Below are 24,162 nucleotides of genomic sequence, written 5' to 3'. Positions count from 1 at the left end.
ATGGTTCATTAAGCCAAAGCTGACCTTACTGCAATACAGCCTCTTTGCTGATGTCCATGTCATGCCTTCCCATTCACTGTAGAAGGAGGCTTGATGGGGAGAGAGCAGTACTGCTTTCCTCTGTTATCAAGTCTTTAGCATAGTGCAAGGACTTGTATCTGTTAATTTCTATAGTAGGAACTTCCAACCATCTGCAATCAAATAGGAATAAGATACGATAATGTCAAATTGTGTGATCTTGGAAAGGGGGAGAAAGAACAGGACCTGGATATAGGCCTGGTCCAGTCTGGTTTTATGCTGCCCCTTCACAGCTGCCTTTCATGGCAGGAGCTCAATGTATCGTGGCTCTTGGGCAATGCAAGGTGTGCTGACCCTGGCTGCAGGTCAAAAATCATTGCCCAGTGGCCTTGCAAACTGTTTGTGCTCTGGAGAGGTTTTGGAGGGATGGTTTGAGGAGCAAGAGCTGTGACACTGAACATAAGTGAGAAGGGGTCATATTCTGGTGTGTATCAGATGTGCTCTAATTCAACTCAGTGTGCAGCAGCAAGCAGTGCCAGAAAGCAGCACTGTGGTGCAGAGGTTCTGAAGGTGACCTGGCAGCAGGTGAGGTTATAAGGATGGTCTGAATCTTACTGCAACTCTGCACTGAATCTTCTCCCTCTGCCTGCAGTAGCACTCACTGTTGTCAAAAAGCTGTAGAGAAAGTTGAGCGTTGATATTATTGCTACCTGGTGAATGGTACAAATGAGAGTGAAGAGAAGTCAATCCCAGGTGATATAGAACTGATGTAGTAAAGCTGATTTTGGCTATGGTGTCATCTTGAGTTTAGCATGGGCTGGGATATCATAGAACCATAGAATGGCTTGGGTTGGAAGGGATGCCTTAAAGATTATCTGATTGCAAGCTCTCTGCCCTGGGCAGGGTTGCCACTTACCAGATCATGTTGTTTGAAAGGCCATCCAGCCTGACCTTGAATGCCTCCAGGGTTGAGGCATACACAGCTTCTCTGTGCAACCTGTCTCAGTTCCTCACCATCCTTTGAATAAAGAATTTCCTCCTAACATCTAATGTAATTCTCCCCTCTTTTAGTTTAAAAGCCTTGCCCCTTGTCCTGTCACTATCTGCCCATGTAAAAAGTTGTTTTCTCTCCTGATTATAAGCTCTCTTTAAGAACCCAAATACACAAGGCTGTACACAATGTCTTCATGGAGCCTATTCTCCAGGCTGAACAAGCTCAGCTTCCCCACCCTGGCTTTGTAGAAGAGGTGATCCAGCCCTCTGGTTGTCTTCGTAGCATTACTCTGGATTGCTCCAGCAGCTCCATGTCTTTCTTGTGCTGATGGCCCCAGGCCTTGGAGCTGCAGGCTGTCCTGCAATGAGTTCACCATACCCCTGCTGCTTTCCCAGGAACATCAGTTGTAGTCAGGTTGTTCAAGGTGTTCAGAATGGAGGAAATCATAGAATCACAAGGTTGGAAATGACCTACAAGATCACCTAGTCCAACTGTCCTCCCATTACCGCTGCTACCACAGCTAATGTGTATGTAAAATGTATATGTATGTAAATGTAAAGACTGAACAGAAACTACAGCCCCCATTAGGATTAGACTCTGAAGCTTGAGATACTAAATACAAACCACAAGTCTTCCCTAGCAGTTAACACATTTTGAAGGGGGTAAGCAATTTAAAATCTATATGAGACCTGGAAAAACATGAAATATGAAATACAGCTGATGCCAGCTATATGGACCAGGGATGAGGGGGAAGCTCTGCTTAGCAGAAGACCAGTATTTTCTCCTGCCAGCTTTTTTCAGCCCAGATATCTAGGTCCTATGGACTGTGGCACAGTTGTGCCGTCAGCTGCAGTGACGCTGGTTGCCCACGTAACCCTCCCATCCACAGCACAAGAGTGACATCCCAGCAGGTCCCTGGCATGAGTCCTCCCAGATCATCCCACACATCATTTCCAGGAGACTTTTGCCAATGGCAGGATGTGAATGAAGCAGAGGCAGCACGTGGTGAGATGTCAGATGGATGGGATGTGCCAGAAATAAAGAGATGCTGGCGGAGGGATGGCAGCAATGTGTCGCTCAATTAATGCTGAGGGAGAAAGTGTCATGGAGTTGCTGCAGGCACTGATGGAGACCCTACAGCCAGCTGAGTTCTCTAATGCTGGATCAGTTACTCTCAGGGTTGGGCAGGTCCTGGAAAGGATCCTGGATTTCAGTGCTACAGCTCCATGGAGCAATGCCCAGAGTCTCCTCTTCTGTGACACCTGCTGGGCCATCTCCAGCTACAAGCGAGTTGCTGCGGGAATGTAGGAATGCTTCTCATGATTTAATGGGTATGGTGGTAATTGGTCAGTGGTAGAACTAGATAATCTTAATGATCTTTTCCAACCTTAATGATCCTAAGATTATACAGTAGTTTTGGTGATGATCAACATTTCTCCTTCTCTTGGGTGAAGAATGAGAGAGGTTGGACTCGATGATCGGGGGTTGGACTCGATGATCTCTAGAGGTCCCTTCCAACCCCTACAATTCTGTGATTCTGTAATGCTAATAGGTTCTGAGAGCCTCTCATGACTGAGTCTACCATAGTTTGAAATGCAGTTACATTTCTGTAAGGACTGAGACTTGACTGGACGTGGTGTCCTAATAGGTTTATATAAATACACAGCAAAACTAAAGCTCTATGAAAGTGAGTTACATTAATGATTTAAAATACAAGGATCTGTGCAATCCTTGAGAGGTGATAATCGAGGAGCTTTGCCTCTACAAAGTCTATTATATTGTAGAAATGAAAAGGACAATAAATACAAGGGCAAAGAAGGAGAATAGGTGGAATTTGGGTCAAAGATGGCATTGATTCATCTAGTGACACAGTAACTATTGTCTGGATGTGGAGCTTGCAAAAGCGCAGCCAGGCCTGAGTGGGGAGGTGGCGTGATGGCAAGTCATGAGTCATTCATGGAGGAAGACATTACATCTCTTCATGCTTCCTCTGTCTATCAGAAAGACTCTGAGAAGAGACTGTGAGCAATGCAAATGAATAGTATCCGTGTAGCATCCTGACAGGCGTGGTAGCAGCAATTGTTGAGCTGAAGATGGACCTACTGGATTTGGGCCACTCTGCTTGGCAAATGCTGAAACAACAGTACCAAAAGGTAACATGTTGGTGGTGAATTCAGACTGTCAAAGGACTATTTGGCAGAGACAGTTGAGTTCCTTATGGTAAAGGCAGCCAAATTACCATGGGAATACAGATCTCTTTATATCAGGAGTTGTAAAACTTGAGAAGCAGGACATGGGAGCATTGTTTTCTTGAAGCTCCAAGGCCTGAAAACACACACACACTCCTATAGATCTCAGGGGAAGACCAATACTGCACAATATTTCCCTAATGGAACCAGTTGGGTAGGAGAGTGGATCAAAACGCAAAATGAAAATGAAACAGTATTGAGCAACTTTGGCTTAATGAACACAATTATATCCAGTGCCCCTCCTCTGCACAGGCAGAAAGGAAGGTAGGTGGTTTACAAACTACAAAGGAAATGCAAAATTCATTTTTTACTTGTCCCTGATATTGTTGACAGAAAGCATTCTATGGAAGAAAGAGCTCACAATCACTACAACAACACAGATGAAGTGGAGGTCGCCTCATTTTTACCTCCACCTCTTTCTGAGTTTAATGAGCAGATTAAACGCATATAAAACATAGTTGCATACATAAAACTCCTCTTAAGATACTGGTAAATAGACATATCACCTTGAGGAAGACAAGTACAACTTTAGGTCAGTCAAGCTGGTGTAGGACAGCAGTTTAATGGTGTACAACCCCTGTAGCTCCCACCACAGCTCCTACCTTGACAGTGATACGTTTTATAACCCTCACTGCCCTACAAGCAAAACAAAATCTCAAAGAGTGACATCCCACTACCAGTGTGTCTTTCATGCTTTGTCTTGAAACTGGTCAGTCTAATACATTACCTGCTGTCCAGCTTTTCTTGGGAATGGAGTGGTGGTGCAGGACACATCACTATGTGTCCAAGTGCTGTGTACATGTTGTACAACCCCTATAAAGTCATGCTTACTGCCGCACCAAGCACCGCAGTCCTTTGTACTTCATCCATGGTCTGCCAGATGCATCTGGATATGATGTGACATGGTATGGTCTTAGGATCTGAAGAACTTGTTACTTGAAGGATATACTCCTCTATTACGCATCCTCGAACATGTGCTTTTGGTGTTTATTTGTGCCATATGCCTGTGTGCTATTGCATATAAAATGTTATTTTATAGGTTTATGGTGTGTAATTATTAGCAACCCAATACAATTTTTAAAAACAAACAACACAGAGCTTAATTAAACAAAATAGAGCAGGCTTCTGTTTTCATCTGAGGGAGGAAGGTATTTTCTTGGAGGTAGATTAGTGCTCATAGAGAAATGAAAAACTATCCATCACACTTCTTGTAACTTTTCTGAGTGACATTCCCTCTGGTAGGACTGAGTGGGTGATGTTAATGATAGAGACGATACGTATCAGTTCTTCCCATTCCCACCTCCTGTTGAATGGGATGCTCCTACTTGTCTTTCCAATCAATACTTTTCCATCAGGGAAGCAGTTGATATAGGATGTTCAGGAACAGTCAGATGCTCAAAGCAGCTCTTCACAGGTGAAGGAGATGACAAGGAAAATCTCAACGGGATTAGTTCAGCTAATGTCCTTTTCTGGCATTGTCACTGCTGTTTTATCTTTTCCACTGCTGCCAATCTGCATTAGTAGGGGCCAGGAGAAAGCAAGAAAAGGAGTTGGATCCTTATGCCTGCCCTATTTCTGGACACATTCACTATCTAACTGCTATTACTTAATCAGTACCATCACTGCGTGAGTGATAAATATCCCAGCTCACACCACTCTGCAGTGGCTATCCTCCACTGTCATCAGTGGTGGGTCCTGTCCTCCCCTATGCCCTGATACTTCCATAGTGTCATTCCCTTTTGGCATGTGTGTGTCTTACAACAGTAAGAAATAACCTCCTCCCACCCCTTCCCCCCCAAAAAAAAATAGTAAACAATAATAATATATATATATTTTATCCATGGTCACAGTTCTTCACCAATTGCTTCACCCACACCACGCAGGGGTCACATTGCACAGTGGCTGGTGAAGTGCAACTGCCCCAGAGCTCCAGGAACCAGTCATGCCATATCCTCACCTTCTTCTCCAACCCCAACAGGTGACCCTGCAGCAGAGGAGTGGTCCCCATGGAGTGTGTGTTCAACTACCTGCGGGGAGGGCTGGCAGACCAGGACCAGGTTCTGTGTGTCGTCTTCCTACAGCACTCAGTGCAGCGGCCCTCTCCGGGAACAGAGACAATGCAACAATTCTGCCATATGCCCAGGTGGGCTGAGCACACCATGCATGATGAGAAGGAGGGAAAGGAAGGTTCACGGAATATTGACAGCCTATGATATGTCATTGGGAAATATCATTTTTTCTCCCTTCCTTCTCTTATAGAGAGACCCTTGATAGACCAAACGCTACTAGATGGGCACTTATACCACATAGAATGGACAACTTCATTCTATTTACAAGCAATAAACATGATGTATCTAAAAAGTCTGTGCCCTTAGGAGGTGTTTCCAAGCATGGGGGAGATGGGAAAGAGAAGCAGCAGATGACATTTTCAATTGCTCAAATTCCAATACTGGATGCACCATTGCAAAATGAGTGTAAAAAACTTGGGCTGCTGGTGTATTTGTGAACTGAACCCTCCTTTCCCACTACTTTTGTAGTCCTTCTTCCACAATTTTGATGAAGTAGCACAATCTGGGCTGTTAATTATTTTGAAGAACTGAGCTGTTAAACCAGTTCTTATTCACAACTCTTGAACACCAGCGTCATTGTTTACAACCAGTCTTACAATGCCAAAACCACGAACCTGGTACTTATGCCCTTTCTTGAATTTCCTTCTCGATTTAACTTTTATCACAGAACGTGCCTGATGACAATCACCAAAATTAGGTTTCAGTCTGTTGGCAGCCAATGAAGGACTGGAAAAGTACGTGTTTCTTTGAGTCTTTTTTTCTTTTTTTTCTGAAGAATTATTGATTTTGTGTTAGCCTCTCTGGCTGAAGCTGGAAAGGATGAAGTCCCTTAAGAGTGATCAGTACGTACTTGTAACATTTGGCCTCTAGAGATTACGGTGGCTGACCTTCTATAAATAAACTGGCCAGATTAGATTAGATTATCTCGAAGAAGATTACATTAATATAGATTAGGAGGCTTTAGATGTCTAATTCTTGGGGTTACCAGTGATGGCCTGAGCAGTGCTGGAGCATTGCTACACATCTAATTTCTTTCCTGTTCTTCTAAATCTCTCTAGCTTTGCCTGTGATGTCACTGCTGTATGACAGCAATTAGGAAATAGGCTACAGCTTTTCTGAGAGCTTGATAATGCTGTAGCCTTTGAAAATTCAATGAGAAGAATTGTTGAGTGAGAGAAATAATGGTGAGAAGTGACAAAATAATGGTGATGTTGCTTTCCGAAGGCTGGTGTTTTTTGTAGTTTTGTTTTTGTTTTTTGTTTTTAATTAATTGTTAGTTTTTGTTGCTGTTCCTCTCTAGCTTATTGCATCTTCTCAAAAAAAGTCATCTTTTTCCTTGGCTCAAAGATCCAAAAAATTGGGTCAATTAAAAGTGCATTTCAATTTATTTCAAGTAGAATGGAAAGCAAAAGACACGTGTTGTTGATACCAAATCATAAAAAAATTACATCGTGTTCCTCTGGCAAATTTCAAGCTGGCTTGTTCTTGGCCTTCCCACACTGTCTTCTCACATACTGCTCATTTTGGATGGGAAGATGCTGTGCTTTGTGGGCTCTCTCACATCTCCAGACCTCCTTTAGAAAGAAAACTTACTTCTGCTCTTATTGCAGTGCACGGCACCTGGGATGAATGGTCTCCGTGGAGCCTCTGCTCTTCCACGTGTGGGAGAGGGTACAGGGATCGGACCCGCACATGCAAGCCCCCACAGTTTGGTGGGAACCCCTGCGAGGGCCCAGAGAAGCAAACGAAGTTCTGCAATATTGCACTTTGCCCAGGTAAGGCAGTTAGAGATTGAGAGACTTCCCTTCAACAGGTCTCCTGATCTCCAGAGATGCCCACATCTGAGTCAATGAACAGTTCTGTAGATGTAACTCCTATTGACATTGATCTGTTCCAAAGTGGATCATCTGTAAGAAAAGAAAACATTGGAGGAGCAACCTAGAGGCACCTTTGAGGAGATCATAGAATCATTAAGGTTGGAAAAGACCACTAAGATCATCTAGTCCAGCCATCAGCCCATCACCACTACCCATGCCCCTCAATGTCACATCTCCATGTTTCTTAAAAACCTCCAGGGATGGTGATTCCACCACTTTCCCAGGCAGACTGTTGCACTGCATTACCACTTTTACTGAGAGGAATTTTTTCCTAATATCCAATCTAAACTTCTCCTGAATATGAAACTCAGCACCATCTTAGGTTCTGATTTGCCCTGTAGTAACTTACTTACTATGGACATGTTATATGGGATGAATCTGGACTGGCTCAGCTATCACTAACATTTCTAAGTACATTTTATTTTTATCATTTATTATCTCCAGTGGATTGTTTGGAATCATGCTGCCCAGCTTGGCTTGTCACTGTGCTGGGATGAGTAATTTTGCCTGTCAGTTTCATACCTGCCTCATTTCACCATGCAAGTTATCCTGCCTTGGTCAATGTTATGGGATACAAGACTCCTGAGGGCATTCCCTGCTGTCTCTTTTTTTCATTATTTTTGAATATTTTTCCTCAAATTTCTCTTTCAAATGCCTCTCTGTGATTTTGACTTTGAAACACCAGAAAGAAATCTCCTTTCTCACTGCAAATCAAACTTTATTTCTGTGGCTTCCCTCCCCTGAACCACACAAGCCCCGAGCTTACCACAAAGCCCCCATTAATTTAACTCAGGTTGTCCTGGTGGACATGATCAGAACATAAGGGAACTCCCCAACACTCCTCCCTTCTCCCAGGGTAATGTCAACTGACATTTTTCAGGTTTAATGAGAATCATTATGAGAAATTATTGTGTCCCCGGAGGAGGAGAGGGATTGTGGGAGTGATGAGAACTTTGTGAAAACATTTGTGAGAAGCCTCCTGGCATTTTCTGCACAGTTTTCATCCCAAGTAACTATCCTTGGATTTCTGGCTGCGGTTCAAAAGACTGTACTCAGAATAAGAACATCCCAGACGTCAAATTGACTCTGTCATAAAAAGACAAATTGAAGAAGTCAGACCTGGCGTGGCTTGGGCAATAAAGCATATCCTGAATTAATGTTGAACCATAATTAATTTAAATACAAATAAATATGTGGATACGCTGCAGCAAATGGAACAGTGGGGGAAGAGACAGACAGCCCAACTGAAAGACTTCAGCTCTAATTAATGCCACAAAGGCAATCAGTGGCTTTGCTGTGCCAAATGAGCGCAGCGTTGGGGGACTCATTGAAGCACAACAATGGGCACTGCTCAGTGCTTGACACACCAGACAGTTGTATCGCTTATTACCACCCCGCTTAGAGGATTTATTACTGCAACTGATAAAAATGCTCGGCTGCAGCATTAGATATCGCCGGCTGAGTCCCAAGTCCTTTGGAGAGGAAGAAATAAAGGGGAAGACAATGCCAGTGCTTGCAAAGACTGTACAAACCAGACTCCAATGGACTTCTTTGATAGATTCTGTGATACGGCGGTGCATGACGTTCTGGGTCTATGATGGAGATCTCTCAGCATCTTGCCCAGGAGATCCCTACATCAGTGCACGTGGCTCATGATGCAGAATGGCTGCCTCTGCTTCTCCATCTTTAAAATAACTTTACAGTTTCAGTCCGTTAATAAACAAGCTCTCATCTCAAAGGAAATTCCCTCTTTCCTCTCTCGCAGTGAATAAGCAATTTGTAGATGCAGATCTTTTTCTTCTTCCCATCTTTAAACGCACAGTTAGAATCATAGAATAACACAAGTTGGAAGAGATTCCTAGAGATCATAAAGCCCAACTCCTTAAGTTGTCATACAGTTCCAGTCCCCACCCTCATGACAGCAGGTAGACCTTTGATGAATCCAATTTTCTTCTGCTAAATGTGATTTTGACCTTGGAAATGTAGTGTATACTTTCCAGTATCAGTGAACACTGATGAGGAGCAAGCACTGCCAGTTGATGAAAACTGCAGCCAGCAAAAAAACAAACAAACAACTAATTTTTACTGGGCAGAACATATTCTGTGGGTTTTTTTATCATTTCCAGAGAGGAATCATCTGCCAGTCACCACCTCTTCTATTTCCTTTCCTTGGAACTGATAAGCATTGCTGTGATACTTTGAATTTATGCACAATGAAAGCAGCAAACTTGGATCGCCAAGAAGAAGCATGCTATTTTTTTTTGTAAGCACCTTTGATTATGACGAGTTTTTCAGACCTTCTGAGATTACATGATGCTGTTTGAATTAGCAGTTGTTCATTTGGATATTTTGACATTTTCTCACGTGGTTGAAAACAAAAAAAAACCAAAACACATCAACACAATGGGGATCATTTGGGGCTATTCAGGGTTTTGCAGCATGTACAGTGAACCAGGAGGCGTATATTTTACTTGGTCAAAGCAACCAAAGTCAATGAGCTGAAATCTGCAGCAATGTGATTTAAATCAGAATTCAGACTTTTCCATGATTCAGTTTTACATTATTTTTTCCTAGTGAAAACTGGCAGTTAATGAGAGCTAAACAGAGCATGATGACCGCTGCTAATGAGGAAAAGTGCTCCAGGAATAGCAGACTGGGTGATAGATCTGATGATCAGGGGCCAATTAGGGTGTGACTGCCACACTTGGGAATGCCTCATGCTAATAGGATGTATTCACGTTTCCTTCCAAACCTGTCCCTATCACAACCTCTCTTTTCCCTCCCTTTTCTATTCAATTACCAGAGATGTTGCTATGAGGATACAGATCAAGCCTGGCAGTGTTAATTCAGCTGTGACTGAAGTGCATTGACCACACATGTGCACTCTGCTTGTGGTCTTCTGTTGGAGCACACCTTTGCTCTGAATATCTCCTGGCTGGCAGTGTGAATTCCTTTGAATAACAATGTGATCTCAGTTTGTGCTTTAAGGGCTTCCTCTGAAATACAGAGCGTTTGAGTGCTTGAGGAGCCAGACTCATGCTCTGCTTTTCATTCATAGTGAAGAATGAATTCCCTCACAAAAAAATACTGATTGACTAAAATGAGATATGTCATGGTAATGTACAGATTCCTTCAATATTTTCACTGGAAACATGGTCCATATTATCTATTTTGATGTTTTGTAATAACTGGCTATACAGAGAGCATTGTATTGGAATATATAATGTCAATAAAGCCAACTTTTATGCTGGCGTGTAGAGTGTGAATATAAAAATCAATGTGTTACGGTGCTTGCATACTGTCAAGCCATCATATACCAATTAGAGGTTGCCAGGGTCCCAAGAAAGTACTGCTGACATGTTTGCCTGGACTTTTTCTTGGTGATCATCTCCCTCTCACTCTCTCTGTAGCCCCTCTAGTTTGCAGTCCCCTTCCTCAGTCCCTTGTAGGCGCAGGTCAAGGACTCTTGCACATGCCTCTTTCCAGAGGGAGCTATTTTCACATTCCGCTTTGTTATCTCTCTTTGGGCCACTCAGTGGACGGCAACTGGAATGAGTGGTCGAGCTGGAGCTCCTGCTCCGCTTCCTGCTCCAACGGCACCCAGCAGAGGACGAGGGAATGCAATGGACCTTCCTATGGGGGAGCTGAATGCCAGGGACATTGGGTAGAGACCCGGGACTGCTTCCTACGTCAATGCCCAGGTCAGTGGCCAATGTATTTTCTTTTCTTTTTGGTTATCCTTCTATCCGCAATCCCAGATAAGTTTATATAAAATCCTTTCCTGTTTTCTCTGGGGAAGAGCTGTGCTGTTTTCACAAGTTTTGCAATAATAAGGAGGCTGTGGATCATACCTTTGGACCACGTAAGTCAAAATCTATAGCTGGCAAATCCAGGAGACCCCGGACAGATGAGTGATTACCCACAGGGATCACAACTTTCTGACTAATTGGGTCAACTGGAGTGAAAAAATATTCTGTCTTGAAAACAAGGCTTAGAAGTCTAAATGTTTTCAAGATTAAACAGAACCAATTAGTGTTGCCATGCTTCCCCTGGCCCTTTTCCTGGCTCCTCTTGGTTGCTATGTCCCTGTTAGCCCATAAGACTGAGAAGGAGTGGACCCCTGAGATGGAGAGAGTCTTCTTCCCCTTTCTAAGAGAACTAGTACACCCACAAATAACCATTTCCTCAATAAATGCTTATTCCCAGTGGTAGCAACAAAATCTGCAGCTGAAAGAATAGCAGCATTTAACTCTATTATCATAGAACAACTGGAGCTGGAAAGGACTCATAAGGATTAATTATTCCAACTCTTGGCTTGTCACAATAACACCTAAAGATCAGGCCATAATTACTGGACTTTCCTATATGGACTCCAGTGTGTTTTCTTACTTAGCTCACTTCTTTGTAACTTATGGAGATTCTTAAGGACACAAAGGGCCTCCTTCTTTTTAAGCATTTTTGTTATACTGATTTCAGAGTTACATATCAAAGCATCGAGGGCTATGGTTTACACTATATATGGTGTTACCAAATAAAGTACCACAGATTGATGCTCGCCTTTTTCTTCAGTAATTTTCTTCCTCTGCGTGAAGAAAAAGAGAGAAATTTCCCACCCTCCCACAAGGAATTATTTGACCTGAGATAACCCGTTAACTCCTAATTAAAACCCAAATAGGAATCAGGAGAGTTCTCTATTTCTGACACTGAGTTGTTGTTCCATGTCTGTGATGCAGAAGAGAACATTTTCCTACCTTGTAGGCTTGTTGTGAGGGATAATTAACATTTTTATAGTGCTTTGATAAAGGCCATTGTTAATGCAAAAGAAGTAGCATTTCCACTGAATGTGTAAAGATACTTGGAACAGATACTAGGAAATGAGTCTCTTGCAAAAACTTTCTGAGGCATGTGAGACAGTGGTATAATGGAAGTGGTTGGAGAAGGGTTATTTGATGTTTCTTTGTGGTTCATCACCTTGGGGCTCTGCTTGTCTCTTTACAACCACAGCACAGACCAGAAGTGTGACTCTGTGAAAATCTATTATTTTCACATGTAATTTTTGCATTCTAACCAAGGTCAAGCTATGGAGTATGGCAGCCTGCTGTTGCCATCCAGCAGGTTGAACCAGTGCTGACTCTAAGAGTGTTCAAGGACAGAGCCCCAATTGTGAGCCCAAGGAAAGAATCACAGGATCATTAAGACTGAAAAAGATTGCTAAGATAATTTAGCTCCCACAATGCTCACTAAATCATGTCTCTCTGTACTACATTTAACTTTTTCTTGAACACCTCCAGGGATGGAGACACCACCACCTCCCAGGGTAGCATTACCACTGTTTCTGAAATTAAACTTTTTCTAATATACAACTTGAACCTCCCCTGGAAAAACTTAAGGCCATCACCCCCTGTCCTGTCACTGTTATCTTGTCAAAGAGGCCATCCTCCACCTCACTACAACCTCCTTTCAGGGAGTTTTAGACAGTGATGAGGTTTCCTCTGAACATCCTCTTCTTCAGAATAAACAGTCTCTGGTCCCTAAGCTGCTTCTCATAAGACTTGTGCTCCAGGAAAGAGATAGTTCCGGTGTGGTGGCATGAAGGTATTGAGGAGAAGCAGAAGAATGTTCTTCAGTTGTCAAAGGACTGTTGCAGTGGGAAAGATAATGTAGTGATTTCATGTGTGTTGAGAATCTGACAAGGATTTGAGGCAGGAGACCTCTCTTCACACCTACTTTACTCATCCAGTTTCCTTACCCGGGAAACTTGCCTTCTTCTACTGCAGATGATGTTTGGGATGTTACAGGCTGTTTCTCTCTCTCTCCCTTTATTTTTAATCTCCAGTGGATGGGAAATGGCAAGCTTGGGGAGTGTGGGGGAGCTGCACCACTACTTGTGGAGGTGGGACTCAGAGACGTGACCGTGTGTGCTATGGACCCTTCTTTGGAGGAGAGACCTGCCAGGGTCCCAAGGAAGAGTACAGGCAGTGCAATGACAGGAAATGTCCTGGTAAGTACCCCAAACTCTTCAGAATCTCCTTTTTACTGGGGAGGGTAGGGATTTTGGAAATAGCTGTCAGAGAGCTGAATGCAATGGGGAGCTGTGATCTAGTTGTCCCCACTCATAATGCAGATACGTGACACATCAAGGGCTGGATTTAATTTTTACAGTATAACCATGAGGATTTCAGTCAACACTTGTTAAATCTCACTAGTCTAGACTTATATTTTCCTTTTTTTTTTTTTTTCATTGCTGTAGAGTCATGAAAGGAAAAGAGACACTGAGAGCCATAATTGATATCAGAATCTCGAGTCCATTAAATTCGTGTCCAGAATTGTCAGTCTTGTACACTCTCACCCTTCTCTAAATACACAAATGGGACCAGCATCCATTTAATAAAAATGGCATGAAAATCTGAATGGAGGACAAGGAAATCATAGAGTCATGTAGGCTGGAAAAAACTTTAACATCAAATCAAACCATCAACCCATCATCACCATGCCCACTAAATCATGGCCCTCAGTGTCACATCTTTAACATCTGCAGGAATGGTTACTCCTCCACCTCCCTGGACAGCCTATGCCAATACCTCACCACTCTTTCTGAGAAGAAATGTTTCCAAATATCCAACCTGAGCCCCTCCTTGTGCAACTTAAGGCCATTACCTCTCATCCTATTGCTGTTACTTGGAAAAGAGGTTGACTCCCACCTTACTACAACCTCGTCTTAGGGAGCAGAAGAAAATACAAGCTGGAAAGATTCCATGTCTCACATGCAGTGTGTAGCCAGAAAACAGGCCAGCACGCAATTGTTATTCTCTTTCTTAGTCTCAGTTAAACTCCCTGCTGGTAAAATCGCTGGTGAGAAATCAATGGGCTATGTGATGCTGGCTGGCAGACTTCATTGATTGTAACTGGCTCCAGTTTATGACCGGGAGGGTAATTAATTGTTGGAGCAGCTTGGTGAGCGACGGGAGAGATTCTCGTGGTGGCATCATGGCTGTCCGTGTGAAGAGTGGGTGGGTGTCTTTCTAAGCGGCGAACTGAAGCTCAGTGCAGACACTTCTGGGGATGGATTTGTGATGTTTTTGGGACAGCTGACCCCTCCGAATCGCTTGCAAATGGCTGAAGACAGATAAAAGCCAAAAGCACTTCAGCAGGGAAGTTTTACCCAGTTTAGGCAGAAGATAAAGAGCATTTTCGCTCCTTGCAGCTATGCTCTAATAAAAGACATCACCTCTCCTTACAAGCTGTGCCTCTCAATTAGCAGAGGCGTGTGAGAGTCTCTTCTAACTCAGCCACAAAAGCTCTCCTCCGCCACTAAAAGCCGTAGCACCGGGTTGTCTGGTGGTGTCTACAGAGTGATGAAGATTTAGTTCAGCTTCAGTGTGTGCCAGCTGGGGCCCTGGCAGAACAAGCCCGATCTTTTCTTCTGTGTCCGCAGGGGCTGATGCCTGCACAGCACTCAAAAGGGAAAGGCATGTCTGAGGCACTGAGCCCTGCAAGGGTTCAAAACCAGAAGGGTCTTGCTGCAGTTGTTAATTTGCAGAGGATGGGGGGTGGGGGTGGGGGGGAAAGAAAAGAAAAAAGGCTTTTGGCTAAAAATAAACCCACTCCATTCATTCTGGAGAAAGTATGAAGCGCTGGCGTGATTTGATTTGAACAGAAGAGCTAAGCCTAATTGGGTTAGTTATTAAAATATCCACTTGCAAATAGGTTGCTTATATATATATATATATATATAGTTATGAAACAGAAATAAAAATAAATAAATAAAAGGATGAATTGATTCTCTCCTGGCCTGGGAATTGCTTCTGCATTCACGGGCAAGACAGTGCCAGTCAGTGCACTCCTAAAGAGCATCACTGATCCACAGCATCCCTCAGTGGCCCCCAGGGAGACTGCAGGGATGAGGAGACTGGGAAGCTTTGAGAAGTTAGAGGAGAAAGGAGAGGTCAGATATGAACCCCCTCTGCTCTTTGACAGGTGGTATTTGCTTTGGTATGTTGCAGCTGAGATTGCTATAAGTTTCCCACCCTATTCCCCAAACCCTCCTTCCAAACCACATTTTGAAGTGGGAAATATGTAGCCACGGTCATAGCACAGGGCCACAATGCAGAGGTGTTGCATTCAGCTCTGTAAGTCACCACATCCCAATCACAAGCGGAAGATTTCATCACCTATAGCTCCTTGTCAACAACTTAGGTGCAAACCTACCATTTCTTTGCCCATGTTCTGCCTTATCTACAGAAGTCACGAGCTGTTGTTGGCAATAGAACTATTTCTGTGCGTGTGCAGGGCACAGCAGGGGTTTTGCTTGCCCTCTGGGATTTCATTATAATAGTGATTACTCAAAAGAGAATTTTTAAAAGAGGAGAAAACATCTGTTTTCAAGCAGGGAGCGTAACTTGTTTATTATCCTTGTCTACTGGATGCACCAGGAAAGAATCTCCATTTGAAATACAACTGGGGCTTGGAGACTTGTGGTCTTGGAGCTTGACTCCAGGAACTGTGATGTGCAGGCAGCTTCTTGGATCCTCTATGAGTCCTTCAAATCCATAGGACTTGCCACATCCTTTAGACTTGAGGTTAAACCTCAAGACTTACCCTGGGTAGTTCCATTCCCAAGGTTTTACTGCTATCCCAAAGTCTAAGATTGTCTACGTCACTGCATCCATGGGACAGTCCCTTCTAGAAGGATGCCTTCAGGGTTATCACATGCAGATCCATTGAGAACAGTGTGAAAACTCAGAGCACCTGTCTTTTTTTGTTGTGTTAGATGTAGATTTTCCTTACAACTTTGCTCACTTCCACTGGCACCACTGGACCTTGGCATGGTCAGTGTTTTTCTATGTGGGAAGGAAGCTCTGCAGGCAGCCACCCAGCTTCATGGCTGGTTGGCTGTGGTTTTGCAGCTGCCACTCCTGGCCAGCTGCAGGCATGCTCTCAGCTTTCTCTTTATTGTTAGTTTGAAATGCACAATAAATAAATCTATAATTGAAAACCATTAAATATAATTTTCCCCTTCCACACTCTTAGGAGTGATGAATAGCTTTAACACCCTACTCATGGCTCCGTTCATTTTATGTGCTGCAAGTAATGAGTTTCTCAGCGCAAACCCTTCCTTCTGTGATGGGTATTTTTCTCAGGCCCCAAAGACTCCAGAGCCAATATCTCTACCCTTCAGCAGAAGCATCTGAAAACATTCTCTTCCAAAGAGTTTTTTTCTGTAACTTCTCCAAACATCCTTTGCACATTTCTGCAGTCCTGGATTCAGCATTTGGAAATGAATTGCTGATGCAAATTGGTGCTCAGTGTCCTCCTGATGGCAGCAGACAGAGGACCTGGATGAAGGCCACCCAGGGGATATTCCCAACTGTTTCCTTTTCCCCCTCTGTTTGTTCCTTCCTTCATTCTTACCCCTTCTTATGCAGAACCTCATTTTAATCACATCCAACACCAAAATGGTGATCCTGAAGGATGGAAAGAATTGAGCATGGAGCCCCTGAAGCTCACCACCAAAAACTGGATATTCTCACTTGAAAAAAAACTCCTTAGCAAGGTGTAACAGTAATAGCTATCTTCCAAGCATCATGTTTCTGGACCATACTCCCCCTGTTTCCCCTTTCCATGCCCTTTCCCACGTGCCTCCTGAGCAAGAGGCTTTACCAAATGGAGTTTTTCCTTCCTTGCAGAGCCCCATGAAATCTGTGATGAGGAAAGTCTTGCCTCTGTGGTTTGGAAAGAGACGCCTGCTGGGGATGCTGCAGCTGTTCGGTGTCCTCGCAATGCCACTGGTAAGGATGACTGCATATTTCAGTTGGAGAACCTCAGATCATCTTCCATCCTCTGACTTCTAGACAAGGGCAACCTGGCTGTGGGAGGAGAGGATGAGCAAATGGGCTTTCTGCCCATTACTCAAGGCTAAGTACACTCTCTGTGTGTTTCTGTGATTCCTAAGTATTTACCAACAACCTCTGGTCCATACAGGTCAACTTGAGATGGTTTCTCCTCCAGCTGTTGCCTACAGCTTCATTATTAAGGGCTGCTGTGGTAATTCCACCCTATTCTGCAGAAACAGACTGGGCTCGACTAGATATGGGTGTTATATTTCTCTCTGCTGACCATAAAACAAAGTAGAAAATCTGAATTTGATTGCCCAGTCATGTTTTGATTATCACAGAATGGCTTGTGTTGGAAGGCACCTTAGAGATCATCTGTTTCCAAATCCCTTGCCATGGGCAGGTTGCTACCCACTAGATCAGGTTGCCCAGTGATCCTTACCTCTCCTTTTAGAAATCACAGGAACTCTCTGAACTTAATCTCTAGGTACTCGAGTTGTGAGTTCAGCCACGGTGATATGAAATCATAGAACTTGGGCATTCGGTTGTTATATGTTGTGGCCACATATTCCAAGGTGTGGAAAACAACACAGGGGAGAAGGTTCCAGATATTCTGCTGGTGGAGCTTTTTTCCCAGGTGCATGTTTCTGATCCTCAGGCAGGAAAAAAAAATAGGGCAGGAGTGTCTGTAATGATCATAAAGCTTTTAGTCTTTATGAGTGAGTTCACTGGACACAGAAAACCCTGAAGCTCCTGTTGACTCATGCATCCTGGAACAGTCAGTGTAATTCCTAATGCTAGCCTAGAAGAAAGGCTGTACCATAGGTCACTGAATCATTTAGCAGTAGCAATGGAATTGTGCACCCAGCAAAGCCTGCTCCTCAGAGACTTTCCTAATAGCAGTGCAATTGCTTGGGCTATTCCTGTCCCCTTTCTCTTCACTGATGTGTGTGTTCCTCTGCATTGCAATGGCGTGTGATTACCACTGCAAAACTCACTGTACACTGAAGCTAAAGAAAAGCCTGGGGGAGGACTGCAGGCAGCTTTTCAGTGTTTCAACAGATGCAAAGATGGTGCTGTTGGATATTTATTCTTGTTGAGACTGTGTAGGCAGCAGCAGTCAGTGCTTCAGTTGCAAATACCAGACCTTGCCACCTGGGGAGGCTCGTGGGACTTCTTGAACCGGGAAGAAGCACGGCCTGAAGGACAGATTAAACTGTCTTTTGCCTTAGAATCGCAAAATCGTAGAATATACCGTGTTCGAAAGGACCCATAAGGATCACTGAGTCCAACTTCTGCCTCCACACAAGACTACCCAAAAGTCAGACTGAGACCACATGACAGAGAGTCTTGACAAACCACGTCCCAGTTATATGTTTTCTTTTGCATCTCCTTTTGTTGTTCTGTCTCTTAGTAAGAAAATGCAGGAGGAGGAAACAAAAATAAGCTCTCAAGCATTTTCCAGATGCCCCTGCTGCCTTTGTGTCTGTAGTTGTGCCTGTATAGATTGGTTGTCCTGCATGATATCTATGGAAGTGCCTGGCTTTTCAAATGTCCCCTCTCCATTCTTCTTTTCTTTCCTCTTCTAGGGCTAATCCTTCGAAGATGCACTTTAGATGAAGAAGGGATAGCTTATTGGGAGCCTCCAACATATGTCAAGTGTGTTTCGATTGATTACAGGAACATACAGATGATGGTAAGGCAGACTGACTTCAACTTTAAAAACATTTGGGGTCTCCTCAAATGCTTGTTATACTGTCACAGTTACAAAGAAGAAGGAAAGCAGCATTTCCATGTGAAAGGAAGATGACAGCTCTGTTCTGTCTGATTGCTTTTGTCTTGTGATTGCTCAGGAAATCCATGGACAATAATGGCTCCTCACTGTGTCTTTTAATGTCTAACCTGTCAGAATCTAAGTCTTACCATGTCCTCCACATAATAGAATCACACATTCATTTGAGTTGGAAGGGACCCTTAAAGGTCATCTAATCCAACTCACCTGCAACGGACAGGGACATTGATATCCGTTCTGATATCCATTGGATATCACATTATCCATCAGAATTACTGTGACTGTAACACTTTAAAATAAGACACTTAATTTTCAATAGACTTAAAATTACTGCTGTGATGAATTCTCCTTTTTTTCTGCTGGTCTCCTGTGTCTTGCCTTACAATGCTATTTCCTTCATAAAAACTGTCCTTTTCAGGATGAGCTACAGCCTGAGCTAAAATAGTTCAAGTTTGTTGTAAGAAAACAAGGTTTTAAAGCAAGAATCTTCTGCTCACTGGCCTTGGGTCAGCAGCAGAATAGCATTTCTGTAGTAGAATAATCTTTTCTAAACCTACACACAACCTTTTCTTTGTGGGCATGCAGAAAAAAAATTGACTTTTGCTCTTCTATCGTTTTAAAAATATCACAGGCTGTCAGGTCAGCAGAGATTGTCAGATTCGTCTAATCTGTGCTCTGAATTACATGGAAGGTCATAAACCTTCCCCCAGCAATTCCTTCACCGAGCTCATTAACTTGACTTTCACTGTCACTAAAGTGTTTGTCATGTTTCTGTTCCTCAGACCAGGGAGCATCTTTCCAAAGCTCAGCGTGGGTTGATGGGAGATGGGCTGTCAGAAGTGCTCCAAAACCTTGTGGAAATCTCCCAGGATGGGACCAGCTACAGCGGAGACTTGCTGTCCACCATTGATGTACTCAGGAACATGACAGAGATCTTCCGTAGGGCTTATCACAGCCCAACTTCTGGAGATGTGCAGGTGAGCTGAGCTGCTTGCATAAGGCTCAGGGTTCGATTACCTCTTCTTGATTTGATAATAATGAAAAGCAAGATTATATTCTGCCCAAGTAAAGTGTCTTTGCTTGTTAACAAACCCTCCCTTTGAGATTGTTTCTCTCTGGCCTGTAAAGTAAGATCTCGAAATTCAAAGTCACTCTGAACTATTTCAACCTGATAGCACTTACACTGGAAGCTAATTGGTATCTTGGAAAGAACTACACCCTAATGACTAGATGTAAGATGACCCTGTGATACTGGGTAGCTGTATGTTGATATGGGAGAATATCTTGATGGCTTCTCACCCTCGGATTTTACTTTCAGTAGTTGCATATAGAGTGGCTACAAAATATGCCCTTGGGATTGATCAGCACCGAAACATTCAACTGATCCAACAGTATCTGCAAAAGGTGGCAAAACTTGAGAAAAAAATCAATGGTCTTGAAATATATTGTCTCCTTCCTTCTCATTTTGTGTTTCATGGTCAAACTTTTACAGTGCTTAGCACCCGCTTGATCCAACTCTGCTTCTCTTTCAAAGTCACTGAGAAAAAAAAACATGGTAGTAAGTTTCCCTATGCTGGAAAACGATGGAAATAGTAGGAAATAGGATAGGAATTGATTTCTGCAAGGCGAGATCAACAGTATTTACCCAGGTTGTGGCAGATATCTGTCTAATCTGTTCTTTAAAATCTTCAGCAGTGAAGATAAGACATGTTCCCAGTCCTATTCCTTTACAGGAATAAAAAAAAAACTTGGGAAATAATGTTTTACTGATGTTAACATCTTTAGAGGCAGAAACCTGCTAAATGCTGTGGGAACCTTTGGAAACAGGACCTTGAAAAGTCTCTTGGGTGATTTTTATGTGTTCCTTGTGCACTACTATGCCCTTCCTAGAACAGGCCTTGTTTGGCTAACTATCCCCTTTTTCCTCTTTTGTCTCCTTTCTCCAGAACTTTGTCCAGATCATCAGCAACATTTTATCGGAGGAAAACCGGGACAAGTGGGAGGAAGCTCAGCTGGTATGAACCTTCAACACCTTCTGTGAAGCAAGTCATAGCCTTCTTCATAGGCTTAAACCATGACAAGGGGTATTTACAATGGTCTACATGGCTCTTCTTGACCATGATGCATTCTGTGAAACGCTAATCTGTTTCATGTTGCCGCAGACCAGGAAATATCTCCACCCATCACTGCCGCTTTCCTTGGATAACTTTATAATGAAAGAGAGAAACGACTTGGATATGGTCAGCACTAATCAGCTTCAGAGTTGACCACCTCAACAGGAGTTACTATAAATCAGCTGATACATGCAACTGGTCGTTTGGTTGATCTCAGTGCCAGGCTGACTAGCTCTGTAAGCCACAGGATCTCAGCCCTAAGCCAGAGTCTTTGCATTAACAAGAGCAAAAAAGCTGGTGGTGAATACCAAATTTTGGATAGCTCTCAGAGATCAGGCTAGATTTGGAGTTGATAACCCTCCTGGCTTGCTATAATTCTCCTCATGCCAAGATAAAGCAGTGGGATTATGTGGTTTTGAGTTCTTGGCTACAAAGATGCAGGACAAGCAGGATTTCCTTGTTTACAGCTGTGCTCTGCTCACCTGAGCTTCTAGTTCTGTCCAGCATGAGATGAGCAAAAAATTCAGTTATATTTTACTTCCTGTCCTCTCAAATACATAACAATTCTCTAGCTAAACCCTTGCATACTGCTTTGTTTATATATCCATGTCATACTTGTCCTCTGTATCTTCTGTATAGTTGCACTCTTTAATTCAGTAAGGCCTATTCCTTGTCTCTTTCCCATTCCCTTGGTGAGCCCTTGGGCTACTCCATGTTTTCATCTCACTGCAGTCTTTGGGAACAGAAATGGAAAAGAGTGGGACTGAAATGGGAAAGAGTGAAATGGGAAAGAGTGAAATGGTTCTGCCTCTGATAAGCAGCAGCTCTGCTGAATTAGCCAGTGGTAATGATCATTCCTTCCATGTCCTTTCCTCAGTATTATACCTTGGAACAAAAATACCATCTCTTTTTTTTGCCACAGCATAAAAATAACCTGGACAAGGAACAGAAGAGCATTTATGAGAGATCAGTCTTATGGAAAGTACCCATAGGTATGGATCAGAACATGGCAGCCCCTTCTTAACCATCTCTTGTTGCTGCAAAAGTCATCAGAGAGACAATACTAAACAAACTGAGAATACTAAACAACAGGACCTTGACCAAGAGATGAGCAGCCTTGTGGACCTATCCTTCCATCTTTTCTCCCTTAGATCTGTAGATCTGTTTTTGTTGGATTTTTTTTTCTCTTTGCATTTGGAAGGGGATGGCATCGTCTGATTCCAGGCAAAATAAGGGACCAAATGCTCAGTTTCAAGACCACAGGTGTGTGTACATATTTGAGAACAGTGCAGAGGAGTCTATTGAGTTGTCATGACAACAGGGAAATCCTGCTGATCTCCATAAAAACAGCTGCAGGTTTCACTCTCTGGCAATTTGTTCCCATCAGCTTTCCCTGTGCAATACGCTCTTTGTACCTATAGATACAGCCCAGCCTGCCCTCAGTGTTACATCAAACTGTGCAAGGAGTGGAACCACGATGCTCTAAATTGCCATAAAGAAAATGTTTGCTTTGCATTTCTTTTAGTGGAATTAGTGATGACAGCACAACGCTGTGACTTTAAGACAGAAAATGGCCTTGGAATTCTTCAGGCACTGGATGGCAAAGATTTCAGCAGTCTCTGTCCTTCTCATTCAAAACTTAGGGAGCAAACCAATGCCTCATATTTCATAAGGTCAATCATTTCTTTTAAGAGCTTTGGCTCCCAGTATCTTCATTAGAAAGAAACCCAGCATCATTATGGTCTCATGTTCCATCATGCCCTCCCATGTGGAAGATGAGGGGGGGAAAGGTATAAAATAAAATAAAATAAACTGGAAAGGCATTCAGATAGAGAAGGGCTGTCATGCTTTTGGGGTGGTTACATTAGCTGTTTTATGATAGAAACCTGAAAGACAACAACCAGTGTAGCTTCGGGTTAATGTGACGTTGTGTTTTCAATCTGTAATAGAATATAAAAATACACAGTTAAAAATAGTCTCCTCACTTTTTTCCTCCTTCTGTGCACACCTGCTGTACTGGCAGGACTTTCTGATCTGATCTTGATACAGTTTTAGTCTCACCAATATTCTTTTGGATAGACAGACAGAGTGACACGCATGGCCACCTTTTTGCTCCTTGCCCATACAGCCTTCCTTCTGCTACCATTCTGATCTCCTGTCCTGCTTGTCCTCAAAGATCAACAACCCCAGGGAAAAAAGGTGATAGTGATGGAAAAGGAAATAAAGAGATGTAAGGAGTTGGACTGCTTTCCTTTGACCTCTCATCATCTTTGCTAAGCCCCTGCAGGCAATTGTGCTTGAGGAAAAGACAGGTAGTAAGCACAGTTCATTTCACGTGGCTTACCTTTTATGAAATCAGTCACTGCAAAACCAGTTATTGTTTGACAGCCTTTTGCATGGCCAGTAAAATACAGGCAAAGAAGAATTATTGCCAATATCTTTATCATATGGGAGATATCGGGGAAAGAAAGAAGAAAAAGAGAGAAAATCCAATACTGGCTGGGCAAGTTATAATAACTTGGTTATTTGGAGAGTGAGAGATCCTGCCATCAGAATTGGAAAGAATGGATGATGATTCTTTCTGCATAGAATTATCTGATCTGGTGCCTGGGATTTGACATTAGATCCTGGAGTTTGTTGCTAAGCATGTGTTTGTTTGACCATTTTTTTTCCTCCAAAATTAGCCCTTTGCATTGCTGGGATTTGGTTTCCTCTTTAGGTAGCTTCTGACTCGGGTCAACAACTGGCTGAGATGCCTGTGTCAGAGATCAGGTTCAGCAAACTGTGATCAAGGTACCAGATGGAGTTATAAATGACTGTATTAAATATACGAACAACTCCTTCAATATCTTTCTTCCTCTTCTGTTCATAGGCAGGTGAGAATTCAAGGCCTCAGGTGCTTCAGGTGTTGGATTTAGCTGAAGTGGAATCACAGAGTCATTATGGTTGGAAAAAAAAGCTCTAAGATCATCTAATCCAACTATATTTTAAGTAGTTTAGAGGGTTTTTAAAATAGTTTAAAGGTTGTTAAGTGGTTTAAAAAGTTTTTCTTCCGGGGTGGTCAAGCCACGTGTCACTGAACACAGCGTGATTCATCTCAGGAATAATGTTTAGGGGCCAGATTCCTGCCTTTGAGAATGTTCTTCCCTCCCTCCATGAGAATTTAAGTCTAGATTTCTTTCAGGTGCACCATGCCATGTTGATCTTTGATTCAGA

General features: G+C 43.0%; 1 protein-coding gene across 1 annotated transcript in view; it reads left to right on the top strand.

The window, feature by feature from the left end:
- The window catches only part of ADGRB1 (adhesion G protein-coupled receptor B1), a 271,119-nt gene that overhangs the window by 125,691 nt on the left and 121,266 nt on the right, over positions 1-24,162 (top strand). The window contains exons 5-12 of the mRNA XM_072327390.1: positions 5,240-5,404; positions 6,941-7,105; positions 10,744-10,908; positions 13,044-13,208; positions 16,894-16,995; positions 18,630-18,736; positions 19,615-19,809; positions 20,779-20,847. Coding sequence (XP_072183491.1) covers positions 5,240-5,404; positions 6,941-7,105; positions 10,744-10,908; positions 13,044-13,208; positions 16,894-16,995; positions 18,630-18,736; positions 19,615-19,809; positions 20,779-20,847 — 1,133 coding nt within the window. The remainder of the gene's footprint in view (positions 1-5,239; positions 5,405-6,940; positions 7,106-10,743; positions 10,909-13,043; positions 13,209-16,893; positions 16,996-18,629; positions 18,737-19,614; positions 19,810-20,778; positions 20,848-24,162) is intronic.

Source organism: Excalfactoria chinensis, chromosome 2 (assembly GCF_039878825.1).
Source record: "Excalfactoria chinensis isolate bCotChi1 chromosome 2, bCotChi1.hap2, whole genome shotgun sequence".
Lineage (NCBI taxonomy): Eukaryota > Metazoa > Chordata > Aves > Galliformes > Phasianidae > Excalfactoria > Excalfactoria chinensis.
The sequence above is the reverse complement of the archived record's forward strand: the minus strand, read 5'-3'. Positions and strand labels throughout refer to the sequence as shown.